Genomic DNA, 18,126 nt, shown 5'->3' with positions numbered 1-18,126 from the left:
TCAGTTTCATAGACCCAAAGCAGACAGTCCAGAAACCATGAAGTGGGGGTATAAGAGAAGGAGAAACTGGATCAAAGGCACCAAGTTTCAGAGTCTGAAAGAATCTGGTTCAGGGACGACTGCATGGGGAGGGGGAGGGGTACCTACCAATACGCATTTTAGCTTTAAAATTACTCAGATAATACATTTTAATGTTCTCAACACAAAATAATGGTTAATGAGTGCATGGAGATGCTAATTAAACTGAATCTATTATGTATACAGAGAACAAAACATTACCACTGTACTCTACAATATACATAATTAGCATTTGCCATTTAAAACAGTTACATAATTTAATAAGGAAAAGGGTACAATTCACAGGTTCTAGCTGGCTGACCCAATGCTGACTGTCTACAACAGGAAAGACATTGAAAGAAAAAGGAAGGTGACTTTGGCTTGAAATCTCATTGGAAATGTCTAGTGAAGATGTGTGGTAGGAAATGGCAATCAAGTCTAGGGAGGAGGTGGAAGGTTCAAGCATTTGGGCATCACTGGCATTAATGGTGGACAAAGCTGTGGGCAGATCTCATCACCAAAGGAAACAGTACCAGGGTGATAAGGAAGCAAAAGTCATGGTCAGAGTACACAAGTGTGATGGAGATGGTCAGAGAGAGGTGCTTTCACCTGCTCAGACGGAAGTTTCTAACTTGAGATCCTCACACTCGACCCTGGAGAAGTAGCCATGGCACTCTCTTGTTCCTATCCCTTCATGGCTTTCGAAAGACACAGGAGGCAATCCAGTCTCTCTGACCTCTGAAACCACGACCTGGGCCTGAACCTTTCATCTCCTTTTCTAAAAGCTTTTCGAAAGGCTGCGCTGGGAAGCATGCTGTCAATGGTAGGCTCGTGACTTGACTAATGGATAGCTTTCTTTTCTTCTCTCCTCTCACGCCCACTCCCTCCTCCTTTCCCTCCTTTCCTACCTCCCCTCCCCTCCCTCCCTCCGTCCGTCCCTCCTTCCCTCCCTCCCTCCCTCCTTCTCTCTTTCTTTTCATTGTACCATGGATGGAACCAGTAGGCAAGCAAGCCTACTCCACCGCTGAGCCACATTCGCAGCCCCACTGTGGATTTACTCATGTTTGTATCTTTTTGCCTTTCCCACAAAGGGAAGGATGTGAGGCAGCTCAAGAGCATCAAACATTTGCTCAGTGTTTGGTAAGAGGGAACACATTTGTTCAACTTACTTGTCTATAGAACCTTAAACTCTAAGGTGAATTAATTACAAGTAACTTGTACAAAAATAGTTTCTTAACAAAACTTAAGGTACTCTGATAAAGAAATGGGAAAGCTAAATCAAGCATAGACACAGATAATACAACAGGAAGGAAAAAAAACTGCATTCATTTCCATCAATACATTCAAATGGACACAAACTTAAAATATCTAACAAGTATACTCAATTAAACTAAAAATAATGAACTAATGTAAAAATAATGAACTAATAAACTATGTAATAATAGCACATATGGCTCAAGAAATAGAAAATACTTTAAATTGGTGGCTGGATATAAAGGCTCTTCTCTGGATTTGTGACAAAAACAAACTGTCCTCTTCACCCTCCTGAGTGGAGTTTCTGAAGTTAGGAGCATTTAATACCAGACTTGATCAATGTCTGCATTCTCAAGTCAGGGAGACTCTATAATTATACAAATGCTAAATCAGATGTTTTTCTTAACACTGATTCAGGCTAAGCAGCATGCAACAGATGTAAAAAAAAAAATGTCCCTATAATTCCATCAGTATAGCAGTCACAATAAAGTAACATGTGAGGCTTATTAGCCACGTAGCTCTCATGTTTGCACCAAATACTCCTGAGGAATTTGATCTGTGTCACATCCAATCTCTGTCCTCAGAACAAAGCTCTCTGTCTCCCTTGGTCTCTAGATACTTCCCAGCTGTCTCTTCTATCATATAGTTAATAAAAATGGAAAAGTATTCATTTCTAAAAAGAAAAGGCATGCAAATTAAAACACATTAATGGATATTTTTACGAATGAAAATTAAGAACTATGCTGGGAAATGATGATTCAAACATAATGTAGCTATCGCCCCCAAAGCAGCCTGGCTATTACCAGGAGCCTGCAAATCTTGGGGTCGCATGTGAAGTCAGTGAGGGGACTGACTGGGTGTGGGGTAGTGATGTGATATGGATCTCTAGGTATGGGAAGGTGATTAGGAAAGGGTTTAGGTTTACTGTTGGGGGGCAACTGGACACGTTGAAAGTACTCAGTCTTATGAATAACAATAAACACTTTGTTTAGTACATTAAAGATGATTCTTACTTTTATTTCTCCTCAAAAATTTTGCTAGGCTTTTCACCAACAGAAAAAGATGGGTGAGAAGGCACAGAGCATTCGTTGTCTGTGACCAAAAGGTAGAGGCCTGAGTGTTCCTCAAGGGAGGCTGTAAGGTGGAACCTTACAGGGTAAGAGGACTTTTATATTCTTATCTAATGGACCACCACTCAGTGTCACTCAAGGTTAAATTGTCACGCATTAGTCAATTAGCTTTGTGTCCTATTTTCATTTCCTTGGGGGTCTATCATAAGACCAGTTCCATTCTCGGCCTTAGTATATAATATGGGGCTGGAAGCGCTCAGGACATGGAATCAAAGACTAATTTTCAAGTCCCTGCTACATTCCAGTGAAGTTCACACGCTCTGCACTTATGCCCCCATGAAAATCACAGAACTAAAACATCATCCTCACTTATTTCTCAGAGATTCTACATTAAATAAAATTACATATTGAGGGGCTAGGGAGATGGCTAGTTTGGCTGGTGTTCTGTGTATAATCATGAGTAACTATGCTTGACTCTCAGCTACAATGGTGTGTACCTATAACCCAGGACTTCATGGCCAACTAGCCTTGCCAAATTGGTGAGGTCTAGGTTCAATGAGAAAGCCTGCCTCAAAAGATAAGGAAGAAAACAGAGGCAGACCCCTGATGTTGGCCTCTGGCCTACAAAGACAGCCCCCCCCCCCCCGTACACATGAACACATACATATGAAAAATGACATAAAATACAATTGTATCTGTGAAAATCATCCTACTCATAAATGTAATTGATCATTAAATTTTAATAGTCCTAAAAAACATGGCAATGCATATGCTATTTTTATATTAAATCAACTCTATTGTGAAGGTAAAAACAAAATGAAGGGCCAGAGAGATGACACAGTTGGTAAAAGGTGCTGGCTGCCAAGCCTGATGACCTGAATTCAATCCCTGGGATCCATACTGTGGAAGGAGAGAAACAGCTTCCACATGTTGTCCTTTGACGTCCACATGAATGCCATGACATGTGCAACATAATACATTTTGAAAAAGAAACAAAATAATTAAATAATTATTAATCGAGAAACAATACGAAAGGAATTTTAGAAATGGTTGTTTTTAGGCTTCTACTGGCAGAGTACCAATAAGGAAGAAAATGGGAAGGAAAAGGAAAGGCAGCAGGAAAAAGGAAGAGAGAGGAGGAAGGAGTGGGAGAGCTTCCCTGCCCTGCCATGCAGCACATCTCATAGGAGGAATGGAGAGAGGCCTGGCACCCAGTGACAGAGAGAGACAGAGAGAGAGGAAGGGAGGGAGGGAGGGAGGGAGGGAGGGAAGGAGGGAGGGCGCTTCCAAAAGAGCATAGCGGCCGGAGTAAACACAGAAACAGGAGAGACAGCTGTCCATCGTGACCTGCCCTATGATTTTCTTGGCAGACATCTAGAGTTATGTCATTGGAAAAGGAACTGAAAAATAAGGGCCGCGAGGGAGCTTTTTTTCCTTCAGAGCAAGTGGGTTTTACTCATTTGACAACATGGGAATAAGAGCTTCGGCACACAGTATTGTAGGCAGGTGCGCTGTGGCCCAAACCACTTTATTCATTCCAGCCACAACTGAATAATTTCAAGACATTCAAGAAATAATTTTTAAAAATATAACCCTGTCTCGAAAAACCAAAAAAAAAATATATAATGCTAAAGTGGATAAAAAGCCTGTTGCTTATTCTAAGCTGTCCCCAGGTTCTCATATTATCTTCTTCTGTGATTTAGACAAAGACAGGAAAAGATACCGAAAACCTTCCTTTATGTCAGTTTCGCTCTGCTTCTTAATAGTGTAAACAGAGGTAACATAATTTCTGCTTATTACTTCACAAAAACAGAGAGTCAAACTCTGCTTCTAACCTATGCAACTCTTGATCACTTCTCAGACTTTAATGATAAAGTTCTGCATATTGAATAAAGATAGAGTGCCTACTTTCCACAGATCTTGCAATTATGAACATAAAAAATTTCTGGAACTAAACTAGACATTTGGCCCCCAAGCCTAAGTCACAGCACTTATCAGCAGGATGATTAATCTTTACGAAAAGGCAGGAAAACAAGACAGAGCCACCCACTCTGACATTTTCATTCTTAAAAAAAAAAAAAAAACCCAAGCTAGTTTATGAACTGGAAGCATCATTTATAAAAAGTAGATCGTCCACCGAGAGTCAGCGCTGATGACATGATTAATAAGATGGTTATCTTTCTTGTTTTCTTCGCTGAGAAAAGTGTCCTGGCATTAGACAGTTGGCTCAGTTTTACCTAGAAATCTGATAAACTTTGCTCAGGAACTAGCAATCTTTATAACAAGGTACTTCATTTTTTCCTTTTCTGCTTATTTGAAAAACAATAAACAAGAGAGTGAACATTCTAAATCACGAAACCGGCTCCACTGATCTGCACACTTTGCCTACATCCAGCAGGCGGAGCACAAAGCATATAAGAGTTCTGGTTAAGCCAGGAAGGAAGAGGCCAGAGGCTAGGGAGCAGGATGTGTACTGTGTGCAAAGGCAGGGCTTGACTCCCAGGGAGATAAAGAGGGGAGGGACAGGCTAGGTTAGCAAGAAGAGGTCTCTGTGCAGTCAGGACCAGGGTTGAAGTCAGCAGTACCTAAAGACTTAACCCCAAAAGGAGTCAAATGGAAAGACTCTGAAAGATTTAGGCTTGCTGTTTCTCTCTCCTAATTGTCTTGCCTGACTTTTGAACAACTTTGACAGGATTAAGCAAACCACTTCAATCATGAGAAAGCTTTGCTCCAGAGAAAAGCAGTGTTACATTAACAATTCAAGGCAAGGAAGGAAACCATTCCTCTGATGGATGGGTCTGGTAAGAAGAATGGACATGGGGGCCTGGGGAACCAGAGCGAAGGGGAGGCCAGGAGGTGCTGAGAAAATAGTGTGGAAAAGCAGTGTACTTGACTACTGAATACCAAAGCACTTACCTGTGTTATTTTTTCTATTCCCTGGAAGTTGTGCTTTTCAAAATGCTCTGCTATGTTTAGGAAGGTGTGACGTTCTAAATAGCAGCAATTGCTCAGGACTATCAAAAGTCGCTGCTCCTAAAATTCAAACAAGTCATTAGCAGTTTACATTGACAGTGCTGGAGAATGCAGAAGATAACCCTGATCATACATTAAGTGTAGTGATAGGCTTCTGCCCTTTAACATCAATACCCAATGCCTGGATTTTCTTGACTGTTTATTTCCTAACACACAGAAAAACATAATCCAATTCCATTAATTGTTGATTATTCCATTTACACTGAAGAATTGAACAGAGACTTGGAGTACAGCCCAGCAGTGAGTTGTTCTCCTGAATGGGCAAGGCTCTGGGTTCTACATCCAATATCCCCCAAAGAAAAGAGTCAAATGTTTTCTTTAATATTTTATGTACACAAAAGGCCACTCAAACTGATATTATAAATAACTATATAAAATAGAGAAACTATTAGAAAATGATTTATGAATCTTTCACAACTTAAGAACATTTTAATATCATATTATCTATCTGAAGGGCTCCTTGTTCCTTCAAAAGCTCCTGCCTGTGGGGGCCTGTGGGAATGTTTCCTATATCCAGGAAGAGCCTCCTTCCAATGGGGAGTAAGTGTCTCTGAGGACACTTCCCCTTTCCCCTCCCCAGAAAGACAAGGAACAGGGAAAAGAGCTTCTTGCTGTTATATTCTTCAAGGTTTTACCTACCTAAATAATCTCTAAAAATTATTAGACGGCAATTACAATGCTATGAATACAACGGGCTTTTTACAGTTCAGAAGAACTATATCTGTAAACAAAATTCTAGGAATGGCCCTGCTGCTGCTGTGGTTCACTTCAGGGCAGCCCCAATCTGTGTTCCTGCAGGTGGGAGGTATTCTCTGGAATGGTGACTCAGCCAGGGCCTTCAGTCAAGATCCTTGACCAAAACTAAGGCAAAACCACTTTCCAGGAACAGTTCTCACCCACAGTTGGCTACTTTTTCTGTGTACAATCACAGTAACTTAGAGTTAAGTACTCCAGGGGAGAAAATGCAAAAAAATATAGCTTCCTATTCTTTGAGGCATCTGGACCAAGGAATAAACCAGAGTCTCAAAAGTCAATAGCTAAGCAAATCTATCTTCTAGTACTTAAACATCTTCTCACTTCCTTATTAAAATTCCCTATCTTTATTCCAGCACAATGCTGCCTACGTACCACCAACTTTGATCATCAACAAACATAAATAAAAGATTACAGAACCATTAAAGTGACCCAGACAACCAAAGGTGGTGGTCCTGAATTAACTTTTGGTTGGGAAATGTAATATAAAAAGGCCAGATGACTCTCTCCTCCAGCTGAGCAAGATGCCCAAAGGAAAGAAGGCCAAGGGGAAGAAGGTGGTCCCAGCCCCTGCTGTCATGAAGAAACAGGAGGTCTAAAAAGTGGTGAATCTTTAGTTTGTGAAAAAGTCTACGAACTTTGGTACTGGGCGGGGCATCCGGCCCAAAAGAGATCTCAAAGGCTTCATCAAATGGCCCAGCTACATGAGGCTGCAATGGCAAAGGGCCATCCTCTCTAAGCTGCTCAAAGTACCTCCTGCCATTAACCAGTTCACCCAGGCCCTGAACTGGCAAATCGTTACTTAGCTGTTAAGTTTGTCCACAGCTACAGGTCACAGACAAAGCAGGAGAAGAAGCAAGGCTGATGGCTCACGCTGAGATGAAAGCTGTTGGCAAAGGGGATGTATCAACTCAGAGACCACCTGTCCTTCGAGCGGGGGGGGGGGGTTCAATACAGTCACCACCTTGGTAGAGAACAAGAAGGCTCAGCTGGTGGTGATTGCCCATTGATGCAGGCCGCATTGAGCTACTGGTCTTCCTACCTGCCCTGTGTTGAAGATGGGGTTCCCCTACAGCATCCGCAAGGGAAAAGCCAGGCTAAGTGGCTGGTACACAGGAAAATATGTACCATTGATGCCTTCACACAGGTTAACTTGGAAAACAAGGATGCTCTGGCTAAACTGGTGGAAGCTATTAGGGCAAATTACAATGACAGGTAAGATGAGTTCTACTGCCACTGGGTCCTCCTAAAAGACGAAGAAAGCAAAAGCATAGTTGGGCCAGATGGTTGGCAGGGTCTTAGTTTCAAAGGCCTTTTCCTCCAGTCCCATCCCTTCTACCCCACTTTCTTCCCAGATTCACAAGGAAAGGCCGGCTTCAATCCACTCTGCGGTTTCCCATAGCTCTTGCCACCTGTCCTAGTTGACTTTCCCCCCAACACATGCGAGGTTATCTGGGAAGAAAAACCTCAACAGAGAACTGAGTAAATGCCTTCATTAGATAGCCTGTGGGAATTTGGTTTGGCTTTGTCACGTAACCTATGTTCAAACAAAACAGGAGTGTTGTAGAAATAAAGCAGCGAAAAGTGGGGTTTGTCAGGCTGAAGGGGCAAATGACACAATGGAAATGCTGTGCCTCTGCCCCTCCCAGGCCGTCCAGGCAACTCTGCAGCACCAGCGAACAACCAGGGCACCTTTAACACTCAAGAGGCAGTGGACACGCTGGGTCTTTTCATGTTTAACTCCAGGGAAAGATCTTTTTCGGTGTGATACACACACACAAATATTTACACAACATAATGTAGTCCCACAGCAAAGTGCAGTGTCTACAGAGTCCATCTTACATGACTTAGGCTGATTACCACAGCCACAACCTTTAACATGACACACTTTACTTTCTGTGTTTGGCATTTTACTTACTGAAGTCAAACTGAAGTCTTCATGGATGCTTCCAAACAAATCAGGAGACGAAACATCCACAGAAAGACTGAATGTAGAAGAGGCAAGAAAACAGTCACAATTAAAACTGGCTTAAAACTACATTGACTTCAAATGTTTTGATAAAAACAGCTGTACAACTTCCAGAATGTCTTCTTTATATTTACTATATATAAGGAAGCACTATGGACTTATTTCTTATCCAGGGCTACCTAAAACTTCTATGGGAAAAGTCTCAATACTCAAGTGACTGTATTAAATTAAAAAACAAATTACCAAATGGTCAAATGTCAAATAATAGTCATATAATTAAAGTGTTTTTAACTATTAGAATTTCCAGGGGAAAGTTTGAAACTCATTTTCACAGTGACCTACTTACAGGTGAGCTAAGTTAGTTGATCACGCATAAGCAATCAAAACCATTAAAAGGTGAAAAGCGAGAGCAGGGTAACTCACTCATTAATTTACTGATTTAACAGAATCAGAAGAAATACCTTAGCAAATTTTTTCTTTAAACTTGACTGACTTGAATTTATATGGAAGTCTAATATGATGAATATAAAATAATACTTCAAAATAGCAATAATAAAAACACTTGGGAGGCAGAGGCAGGTGGATCTGAATTAGAGGCCAGTCTGGTCTATAGAGCGAGTTCCAGGACAGCAAGTTCCAGAAAAACCCTGTCTCAAAAAAACCAACAAAACAAAACAAGCAACAACAACAACAAAAATACAAATCTGAAAAAGAGTTGAAATATAAAGAAATGCTAATTAAAACAGCCCTAACTAACACAGAGTTACATATGATCAGAGCAGGAGATAAAGTTCGGAAATCCGCACCACCTGGTAGAATCCAGCAATGGAGGAATGAGAAATTCTAGCAAAGCATAAGACTGACTTCACCAGATCGCAGATCTGGCTGTGATTAGTGACGCAATGTTCTGGTGGCATAGTGAGCCGAATACATCGGATCATATCAAATAAGACCTACAAGAATTAAAAATGTGGGACTAAGGAGATGGCCGTTGGTATAGTGCTTACCACCCAATGTGAGCAGCAGAGTTCAGCTCTCTAGAACCCATATAAACACCAGGTGGGTATGACAGCTCACCTGTGCTCCCAGTACTTGTGAGGTGGAAACGGGCTAGTTAGGCATGCTGAGTCAGTGAGCTCTGGGCAAATGAATGACCCAGCCTATATATGGCAGGGACAGATCTGGGAAAAACATTCATCAGCTACTTCTGGCCACAAAGTACGCCCTCCCTGCCCCATTTCCCCCCCCCCCCCGCCTCCCCCCTCTCTCTCTTTCACACACACACGCAAGTAAACACACTGGGAATGTGCATATACATACAGATTTTTCAGAAAAGTATTTGTTCCCTAGAAACAATAGTTTTATATACCGAATGAACAAAATTTAATGCTAAGCATGGTGGTTTGAATAAGAATGTTCCCCATAAAGTCTTGTGTTTCAATGCTCATAGGGAGTGGCACTATTAGAAGGTGTAGCCTTGCTGGAATAGGTGTGCCCTTGTTGGATGTGTGTAAGTGCATGCTTTGAGGTTTACGTTCAAGCTATATGCTCAAGCTATGCCCAGTACACAGGCTCTCCTTTTGCTGCCTTTGGATCAAGATGTAGAACTCTCAGCTCCTTCTGCAGCACCATGCCTGCCTGCACGCCACCATTTCAAAACAATGGTAATGGACTGAAGCTCTGAAACTGTAAGCCACCTCAATTAAATGCAATTAAATGTTTTCCTTTGTAAGCTCTACCATGGTCATGGTTGTCTTTTCCCAGCAATAGAAACCCTAACTAACAGACAAGTAAATAGAAAAATTGCCAATTAGGTTCTGTAAACACTTATTTTAATACTATCTGTGTTAAAGCATGAACCTTAGGAGCATAGAAGTTTCAAATGCCAAGTGTCATCCAAAATGACTGCACACAGGAGTTTCACATGCTAAGTATCAACCGGAAAGCTGCACATTAGAAAAATAAGGACAACAGCATTATGTGCTGCTCCATGTAACAGAGCCGGGCGAGAACAAGCATCTGTCAAGAGTCAGGGCAGGGTCTCAGAAGGCCAGGACCACAGAGTGTGAGGGCAACCCAAGCATATAGTAAGTTCACACCAACCTAGATTTCACGTGAGACCCCACCTCAGTATGGAACGTATTTCTTACATTTTATTACTCTTAAATGCATCAATGAGATTAATTACATTTTTACTTACTGAGTAGTATCTATGTCTGCATCAGGCTTGGTGCTCAGTTGTTCCAGGCAGTATATAAAAACCTGGATTAAAAATAGCAAGTTTCAGTGGTATGAGTTTTCAGGTATCAATCTATTTTAATATTAAAACAATTTTATATAAATTAAAGCAGAACTGTCTGGCCAATAAAATATAAAGTAGGGGCGAGATACGTCTAGTAATGTAGGTGTGTAGGTGTGTGTGTGTGTGTGTGTGTGTGTGTGTATGTGTGTATGTGTGTATGTGCGAACTAAGTAGTAGAAATATATATACTCCATCAATGTCTAACTACAAAAGCGACAGAATATCATAAGCACTTTGAATCAACTTTTATGTATTTAGTTATGTTCTTGAATACATTTCCTTTTCTTTATTCGTTCACAAACATGCTCAATTTCATTTATGTACCTATGAAGCACTGGTCCCAAACAAACAGCTTTACAACTCTAGATGAATTATAAGCAACCAATTTTCATTCAGTTTACTCTGCCGTCTAAAGGATATGAATACAAAGTACCATGAAAACAGAACACAATATAACGAAATATACAGGCACTGCTAAAATAAACAAGAACTATTCCTACATTAAACTTTATCTGCATGGCCGACTTATTTTAAATGCTTTTGCACACAGGTGAGATTTTAAAAGAACTCTTATTTAATAGTGATATGGACATTATCAATGGTGAATGACAGATCAGTGCATGGATTCAGTCTCGACCACTGCTTTTAGTTACCTGCATGATACTGATGCTTAGTTGGCAAACCTCCTCCTGGGTTTTAGGCTGTTGAAAGACCTATGAAGGATTTAGATAAAAAAGTTTTGATTTTGCTAAGCAAACAAAACGTTTTGCTTGAAATACTACATGTAAAAGCTAAAACATGAAACACCACTCTGGGTATCAGCACCCTCACTCCGAAGGGCTAGCCTTAGGCAGCTTCCTACCAGTGGGTTCTGATCCCCAGTTGGCTGGTGATATCCAAGTCAGACATTCAATCAGTCCATAAGAACTCTGCTCTACTCAAAGCTGCTGGACCACATTTTATCTGCTCAGCCTGCCTTGGATCCTGAACTCAACACATCGAAGTAGAACTAAACAAAAGCATTTAGATGACAGAACAGCTCTTGGACATCAATGACTACTATTTATTGTAGTTCCCAGGCAAGGAATTTCTTTTCTTTTTGTTTTTACATCCCAACTACAGTTTCTCCTCCCTCTTCTCCTCCCAGTCCTTCCATACCAGGTAGGGATTTCTTAAGACTGGCTAAGGTATGTGGAAGAGGGCCAAAACTCACACTGGCTTCTCCAGGCTTGCAGTCGACAACGCCCTTCAATGACTGCAGGGAGTGCATGATGCTCTGCTCAAACTGATACGGCTGAAAGAAAGAAAACCTCCTATTTATGGAGCTGAAAGCAACCAAAAGCTTAAGTCTCCGGAGTTACAGAAAAGAACAAAGACACAATCTGACCAGAAGTCTAAACGCAGTGGAGTGGAGACTGGCATGTTTCAAAAGGGTTAAATTTTGAGAGTAAGGCTTTTCTAATTCATGTAGAACTGATTAAAGTTTTTTTAATTAAAATTGTTCTTTCATAGGAAACTTACAAGGAACAAATGTAAGGCATTCATACCTGAGGACTACATTGCATGCATATGATGTATGAGCTCAATTTTCTAGGTGGGCCACCTCTTATATTGCTCAGTCAAACCTAAAGTTATAACAACCATCTGGAGGATGTACAGATCCTTGAAGCCAAGTAAGTCGCTGTACTCATTTTCTACGTACACTACATCAAAAACTGAAATTTGCAGCCTGCCTTTAATCCCAGAGCTCGGTAGGCAGAGGTAGGCAGGTCTGAGTTTGAGGCCAGTCTGGTCTACAAAGTTAAGTTCTAAAAGAGCCAGGGTCACGTAGAGAAAGAAACACTGTCTTAAAAAAAAAAGAAAAAAGAAAGAAAAGAAAAAAGAAAAACAAACCGAAAAAAAATAGAAGAAAAGAAAATGAATGGCTAGAAAAGAAAAGAAGTGGGAACAGATTAACATCTAGTGCCTGTGTTCTGTGATCACTTGAAGTTCACACGAGCAGATCTGATAGAATTCTCACTACATGCTTTTCCAAGTTGAGAGGCATCCAACATGACAGTCACAGGTTTTTGTGTTGTTGCTGTTTTGTTTTTTATAGACATGAAACTGTAACTTAAACAGTAAGAAGCATCGTGGAGAAAATACTGGAGCTCATAGAGAATGGTGTGGGAGGGTCTTCTCTCTAAACAGGATGGCCAAAGTCCCTAAGAACAGGGAAAAAGGTATGAGGACATCATGACACACGAGAGGTCAGCAAACCACAGGACTGAGGCCTCAGTAAGACAGTGAGTTGCTGGCACTGAACACAAGTGCAGAGAGGGATTAAGACCTAAGATTTGCAAGGGCTCTGAGCAAGGCCAAGACTAACACTGAACTAACACTCTGGGCAGGACATCTTCAGGAAGAACCAGAGCCACCAGTTTTTAGAGGGAGTTTGGGAAAAAGCAGAAGAAAAATCCATACACATCAAAAACAAAACAAAACCAGTTTACTTTTCTAAAATAGGGCCTTGGTATTAATGTCACTATACTGACGCACACTGAAACCACTAGGAGCACCATGAAGAGTAGTTAAAAGTACAAGTGGGAAAAGGAAGAATAGGCTGAACCATAAACGCACAAAAAGCATTTGGAGTTACACTGTTCACTACTGCCGAGCATGTGGGAAGCCTGGGGTTTGAGCTGAAAGATTGCAAAACAAAGAGAGAACAAATGGTCAGATGGTGACCTGCTTATTAGCCTACCGTCCACAGTAGGAACAGCTATCTAAGATGATTAAACAAAAATAGCAAGCACAATGTTGAGAATAAAAATTGAATGTCACCTGTGGGCAGTGAGACGCTGGCGTTCATGTGTGCTCACTTAGACATCATATGTTAGGATCTCAACTAGACTTCCGTACTCTTTACACCTATATTAGTACCATGAATGGACAGAAAATACCAGACGGCTTAGAGAGCAGCTTCAGCCAAGGCAGGAGTAAACAGTCTAAACGACTGCTCTTCTTATTCTAGAAACACCCCTGTCTGTTGTCAGTGAATCACCCACCTGTAGGAGGTTATCAAAACCATTCTAGTTCTGAAAGAAATCTCCAAATTAAATAAAAAAGAAAGAAAAAGGAAGGAAAAGAGGGGGGAAGGAGGGAGAAAGGGAGGGAGGGAGGGAGGGAGGGAGGGAGGGAGGGAGGGAACAGTATATGATAAAACAGTACACTTTCACTTGATCTGTTGTAGAGCCTCCGTGAGGGTATAGCTAATGAGGGTCTAGCTAAGACACTTTCCAGATGCAGAGCAGCCATGCCCTCAAAGGCTCAGTGCTCACTTCCAGAGCACATACGGGGGTCCTTCTTAATCCCAGGCACAGCAAAGGGAAAAGCAAGCTTTCTCCTCAGAGGGTTAGATCAAAGTTCAGGGCATGTAAATGAGTCTGTCCTTAGGGTGCACATGCACAAAGGGTCGAGCTGCTCAGAGCTGGGATGTGGGCTCCTGCTCTCTAAGTCTTGACCTCTCTTTCCTCTTGAGAAAGTTCTGTGCTGAGCGGCTACAAAGGTCATCAGCATCATCAAGCCCACCACGATAGCTGCATTCTTCACCAGCATTGGCTAGAAGATGTTTTAGCTGACTCCAGATGCACCACTTCAGCGGTTTGTTTCACACAGCCCACAGGGTTTAGTTCTTTTTAACCCTGTGTGTATTCAAGTGACGTCTGTGAGTAGTGAGGGCCAAACAAAATGAATTATCTTGTGGTTATTACTGCACTAGGGAAATCCAATTTTACAAACAGAATAGAGCTATGCTTACCTAATAATAATCCAGTTATTTTCCAGGGTTCCCAGCAGAGTTCTACTCTGTGGTGCAGGCCACGGGAGTCTGCACATGCTGACTTACTGACCAAGGTGCTAAAGCCAGCACCTATGTTGTGCTGGAGGACTGAGTGTTGGTCAGCTTTTGTTTTTCATGAAACAAGGACTTTTAACTTTCTCAAACTGAACATACAGTTTTTTTTTTCCTTTGTACAAAATTCATTTGAGACAGAGATCAAGCATGGAAATTAAGGTAACTTGGGGTCTGCATGGTGTCCCAGTTGCTATAAGCATTAACTTAACAAATAAAATTCTTTGTCTAAAACTTTGTAGTTCACGTCATGCTTTAGTGCACAGAACCACATCTACTGCTAAGTCTACACTATAAAGGCATTCTGCTCAGTTTTGGTGAAGGGAGACTCGGGCCAAAAGGATTCTGGGTCTTCCCTAGGAGAGACTCTGACTCTCAGGAGGGCAGTGTTGACTCCTCCATGCCATCATTCAGAAGAGTGATGTGTGCTATGGGCATAAGCCGTAGAGGAAACATGAGATATCCCACGTCAGACACCTTAAGAAGAAATTTTAACACAGCATCTCTTGTTGTTTAGATCTCCCAGTCACCCTGACACAGCACACAGTCATCTGAGGGAGAGCCTCAGTGCCGCAGCTGCCTGGATCAGATCAGCCCGTGGATGTCTGTGGAAGGCTGTACTGTTAACTGATATAGTAGGGCCCAGTACACTGTGGGCAGCACCAACCTAGACAAGCTGTTCTGAACTATACAAGTGAATGGGAATATAAGCCTGCAGCCAGCCATCAAACATCCTGTCCCACGGTTCTTGCTTGATGTCACTGGCTGTGAAGTGAGTTCCTTGACTAATGACAATGCCAGGTGGAATAGCCTTGAGTTCTTGCACTGACTTCCCAATGATGGGCTGTGACCTGGGCTTATAAGCTAAAGAATTCCTTTCTTCCCTAAGCTGCTTTTGGTCAGAGTACTTTAACACAGCAGCAGAGATAAAACTAGAAATTCAAATGACTTCAAAATATAATCAATATAAAAACTATCTTCTTAGTCTTTTACATATCTCAGGAAGTGATGAGCTAAGTACCACATGCACTCTTTCTCTACAGGGCTAGTGTGAGAACTAATCAAAGAATACTTTAGATTTAAATGCAAATAATGCGATCAACAGAACAAATCCAACCAATTAAGCATTTTAATCTAAAGATCCTCTGAAAAAATCCGTACTGATTATTAAAAATAATGAACTTTCTCAGCTCATCTCTTGCATGATTTAACTTAGGAAACACTGGCGGTAGCTATGTCTTTTCTAAACTTTAACAACACTGGCATCCATTTATACTGACCTGGAGTTGAGCCTTGAACTTCAAGGAGACAATCAGCCCCAGCTTTTGAAGTAGACTACTTAGAGCCCATGCAGACTCCAGGAGAAGGAAAAATGCTGGGTGGGATCTCTTGTTCCCAACTAACCAGTGGTTTATAATTTGTGGGGCCAAATCCACTTTATTCTTGGCAGAAACTACAAGTTCCAAACTCAGAACTTCTTTTCTCTCCCTTGCAAAGGAGGACATGAAAGAAACTGGCAGTAGTCATACTGCCGAGTGGCTACTTCCTCAGGCTTGGGGACGTTTTCGGCCAACAGACTCTGAAGACAGTGGCTGTGGACTCAGACTGCTCTACGTTCCTCCTGACAGGAGTGAGGCTTAAAGGACCACTAGGATTGCCAAACTGAAAGAGGGTCACCCCGGGCACTGGCTGACGACAAGCTGTGTGGCCAGCATGAGGAAAAGGCACCCACTGTTGTCCTGCGTAAGTTTCCGTTTCAGCGGCCACTCAGTCTCCATCAGACTGCCAGGCACCCCTCGAAAAGGCATGAAAACATGAAAAACTATGAAAAGTATTCTCGATGGCACTTAAAATTCTAAATTCACCCAGAAAGAGGATGTTTCTAGAACGAACACTCTAGAAATAGATCATGAGTCTGTTTGCTGCCTGACCTGTGTGGAGCTGCCTGCACTGGCTTATGCCTCTCGCTTGGGTTTGTTTTAGCTTTGGGGACAGAACCATCATTCCTCTAGCTTGCATTTCTGAAAACTTCAAGTTGCTAAGCAATGCAGAATTAAGCACACTCTAGTTTTAAAAAGTAATGCAAACAGAAGAAGTGATATAGTAGCGGTCCAGGCCAACACAGACTCTACTGTTTTCACTCATTTTAAATGTCTGTGATCAGCAGTAAGCAAAACTGACTTTGGGAATGGACATTTTAAGATCATGACACAATTTCTAGAAACCAGTTGGAGTTATAATGCAAAATGAACATGATCCTTAAGAAAATAAACACATTTCTCTTGCCTGTAACAAACATTAATGACTAACAATAAAATTAATTTAAACTTACTAGGGAAGTCAGTCCTTCATTGTCAACAATCCAATCTTCTTTTTCAGCTAATCTCTTTATTTCTACATGGAAAAGAAGGACACAAATACTTTCTATGATAACTGTCTCACAGAACTTCAACAAGACAAAAACATCCATGTGTTGTGGCTTTTAATTATTTTACATAAGTTTGTGAAAAAAGAGATACAATGCAATATTTACAGATTTGAGGACTTAGTTATGTGTTTTTCACATTTTCTAACAAATGGCTATTTTGTTTGTTTGTTTGTTTGCTTGTTTTTAGAAACAGTTTCTCTGTGTAGCCCTGGCTGTCCTGGAACTCACTCTGTAGACCAGGCTAGCCTTCAACTCAGAGATCTGCCTGCCTCTGCCTCCCAAGTGCTGGGAGGATTAAAAGCATGTGCCACCACCATGCTCATGCAAACACTTTTGGGTTTTTTTTTCTTTGTTTTTAGCAGCACAGCCTAATTTGGAGCTTTCTAGACTAGGAGCAAAGAAGCCTTACAACAGTGATTACTCTCTCAGTATTCGTCACCAAGTGCTAGACATGTGCAAAATCAGCCCCCAGTGTAGTCTAGAGTCAGGGTGAGTCTTCCTTCTCACTCCTGAGTGGAGGCTGGCTCCCTCTTGAGGAATGGTACTTGCCCAAACCTTCAGCAGGGAGGCTTGCTGAGGTGAAGATGGAGGGGAATGTTTAGATTCTTAGCTGGATTCCATTCTCTTCCCTGACGCAATGTACTATTAACTACCAATTCTACGTGCAGGGTCTTCCACACTTAAAGTCCTGGTGGCCTATGTTGTTTATAACAATGTTCTTATTTGTTTCTTTTTTAAAAACACATTTAATACTTCAACGGTCATGTTATAAAAATAACTTGGTAACCTTTTGGTAGCTCTATATAGAAAATTCTGGAGACGTTTCAAAGTATAAAGAAAAGCATGTATAATTTCTAGTATCCACAGAAACACTGCCAATCATGTTCTGATTTCATGTGATTTTAAAATTTACTTAGAAAATATCCACAAGTTTCTTAAACAGGGTCCGTATTTTACATAAACTTTTCTATCCAACAGCTTCTATTTAAAATTTGTTATTTTAAATAAATTCTTAGCTTCAAGTACCTCCATCTTAACTTCTGCAGTGTCTTAAATCTCAACTAAATTATTTTTAAAAGGTGCTTTTTAAAAAAAGGAAAAATTCTATTCTACAGTTAGAAATGAATAAATACATGCACATTTCCCTAACACTAGTTTTCTCTTATTTTCAAGGCTTTGGAAGCTTTCTAGGGTAACCTTGTCAAGTAAATGCTACTAATTTTCCTAACATACCTTCTGCTGTATGCTGCAACGTCACCATTATACAACGTATGCGGAGGTCCAAGATTAGGTCCTGGATAATCTGTAACATGTCATTGGGAATTTCCAGGGCAGTCAATGATTCATACGTCAGCCTGGCAAACAAAT

At 41.2% G+C, this 18,126-nt stretch overlaps 1 protein-coding gene across 1 annotated transcript in view; it reads right to left on the bottom strand.

Annotated features, from left to right (window-relative positions):
- Window positions 1–18,126, bottom strand: part of Exoc2 (exocyst complex component 2) — a 167,787-nt gene that overhangs the window by 46,655 nt on the left and 103,006 nt on the right. Inside the window, exons 16-22 of the mRNA XM_041632905.1 lie at window positions 17,992–18,113; window positions 16,663–16,724; window positions 11,652–11,732; window positions 11,092–11,151; window positions 10,337–10,398; window positions 8,086–8,152; window positions 5,298–5,414 (exon numbers count right to left, since the gene is read on the bottom strand). Of these exons, the coding sequence (XP_041488839.1) occupies window positions 5,298–5,414; window positions 8,086–8,152; window positions 10,337–10,398; window positions 11,092–11,151; window positions 11,652–11,732; window positions 16,663–16,724; window positions 17,992–18,113 (571 nt within the window). The remainder of the gene's footprint in view (window positions 1–5,297; window positions 5,415–8,085; window positions 8,153–10,336; window positions 10,399–11,091; window positions 11,152–11,651; window positions 11,733–16,662; window positions 16,725–17,991; window positions 18,114–18,126) is intronic.

The sequence above is a fragment of the Microtus oregoni genome, unplaced genomic scaffold, assembly GCF_018167655.1.
Source record: "Microtus oregoni isolate MIOR12 unplaced genomic scaffold, Mior012 000042F_ref0000377, whole genome shotgun sequence".
NCBI lineage: Eukaryota > Metazoa > Chordata > Mammalia > Rodentia > Cricetidae > Microtus > Microtus oregoni.
The sequence above is the reverse complement of the archived record's forward strand: the minus strand, read 5'-3'. Positions and strand labels throughout refer to the sequence as shown.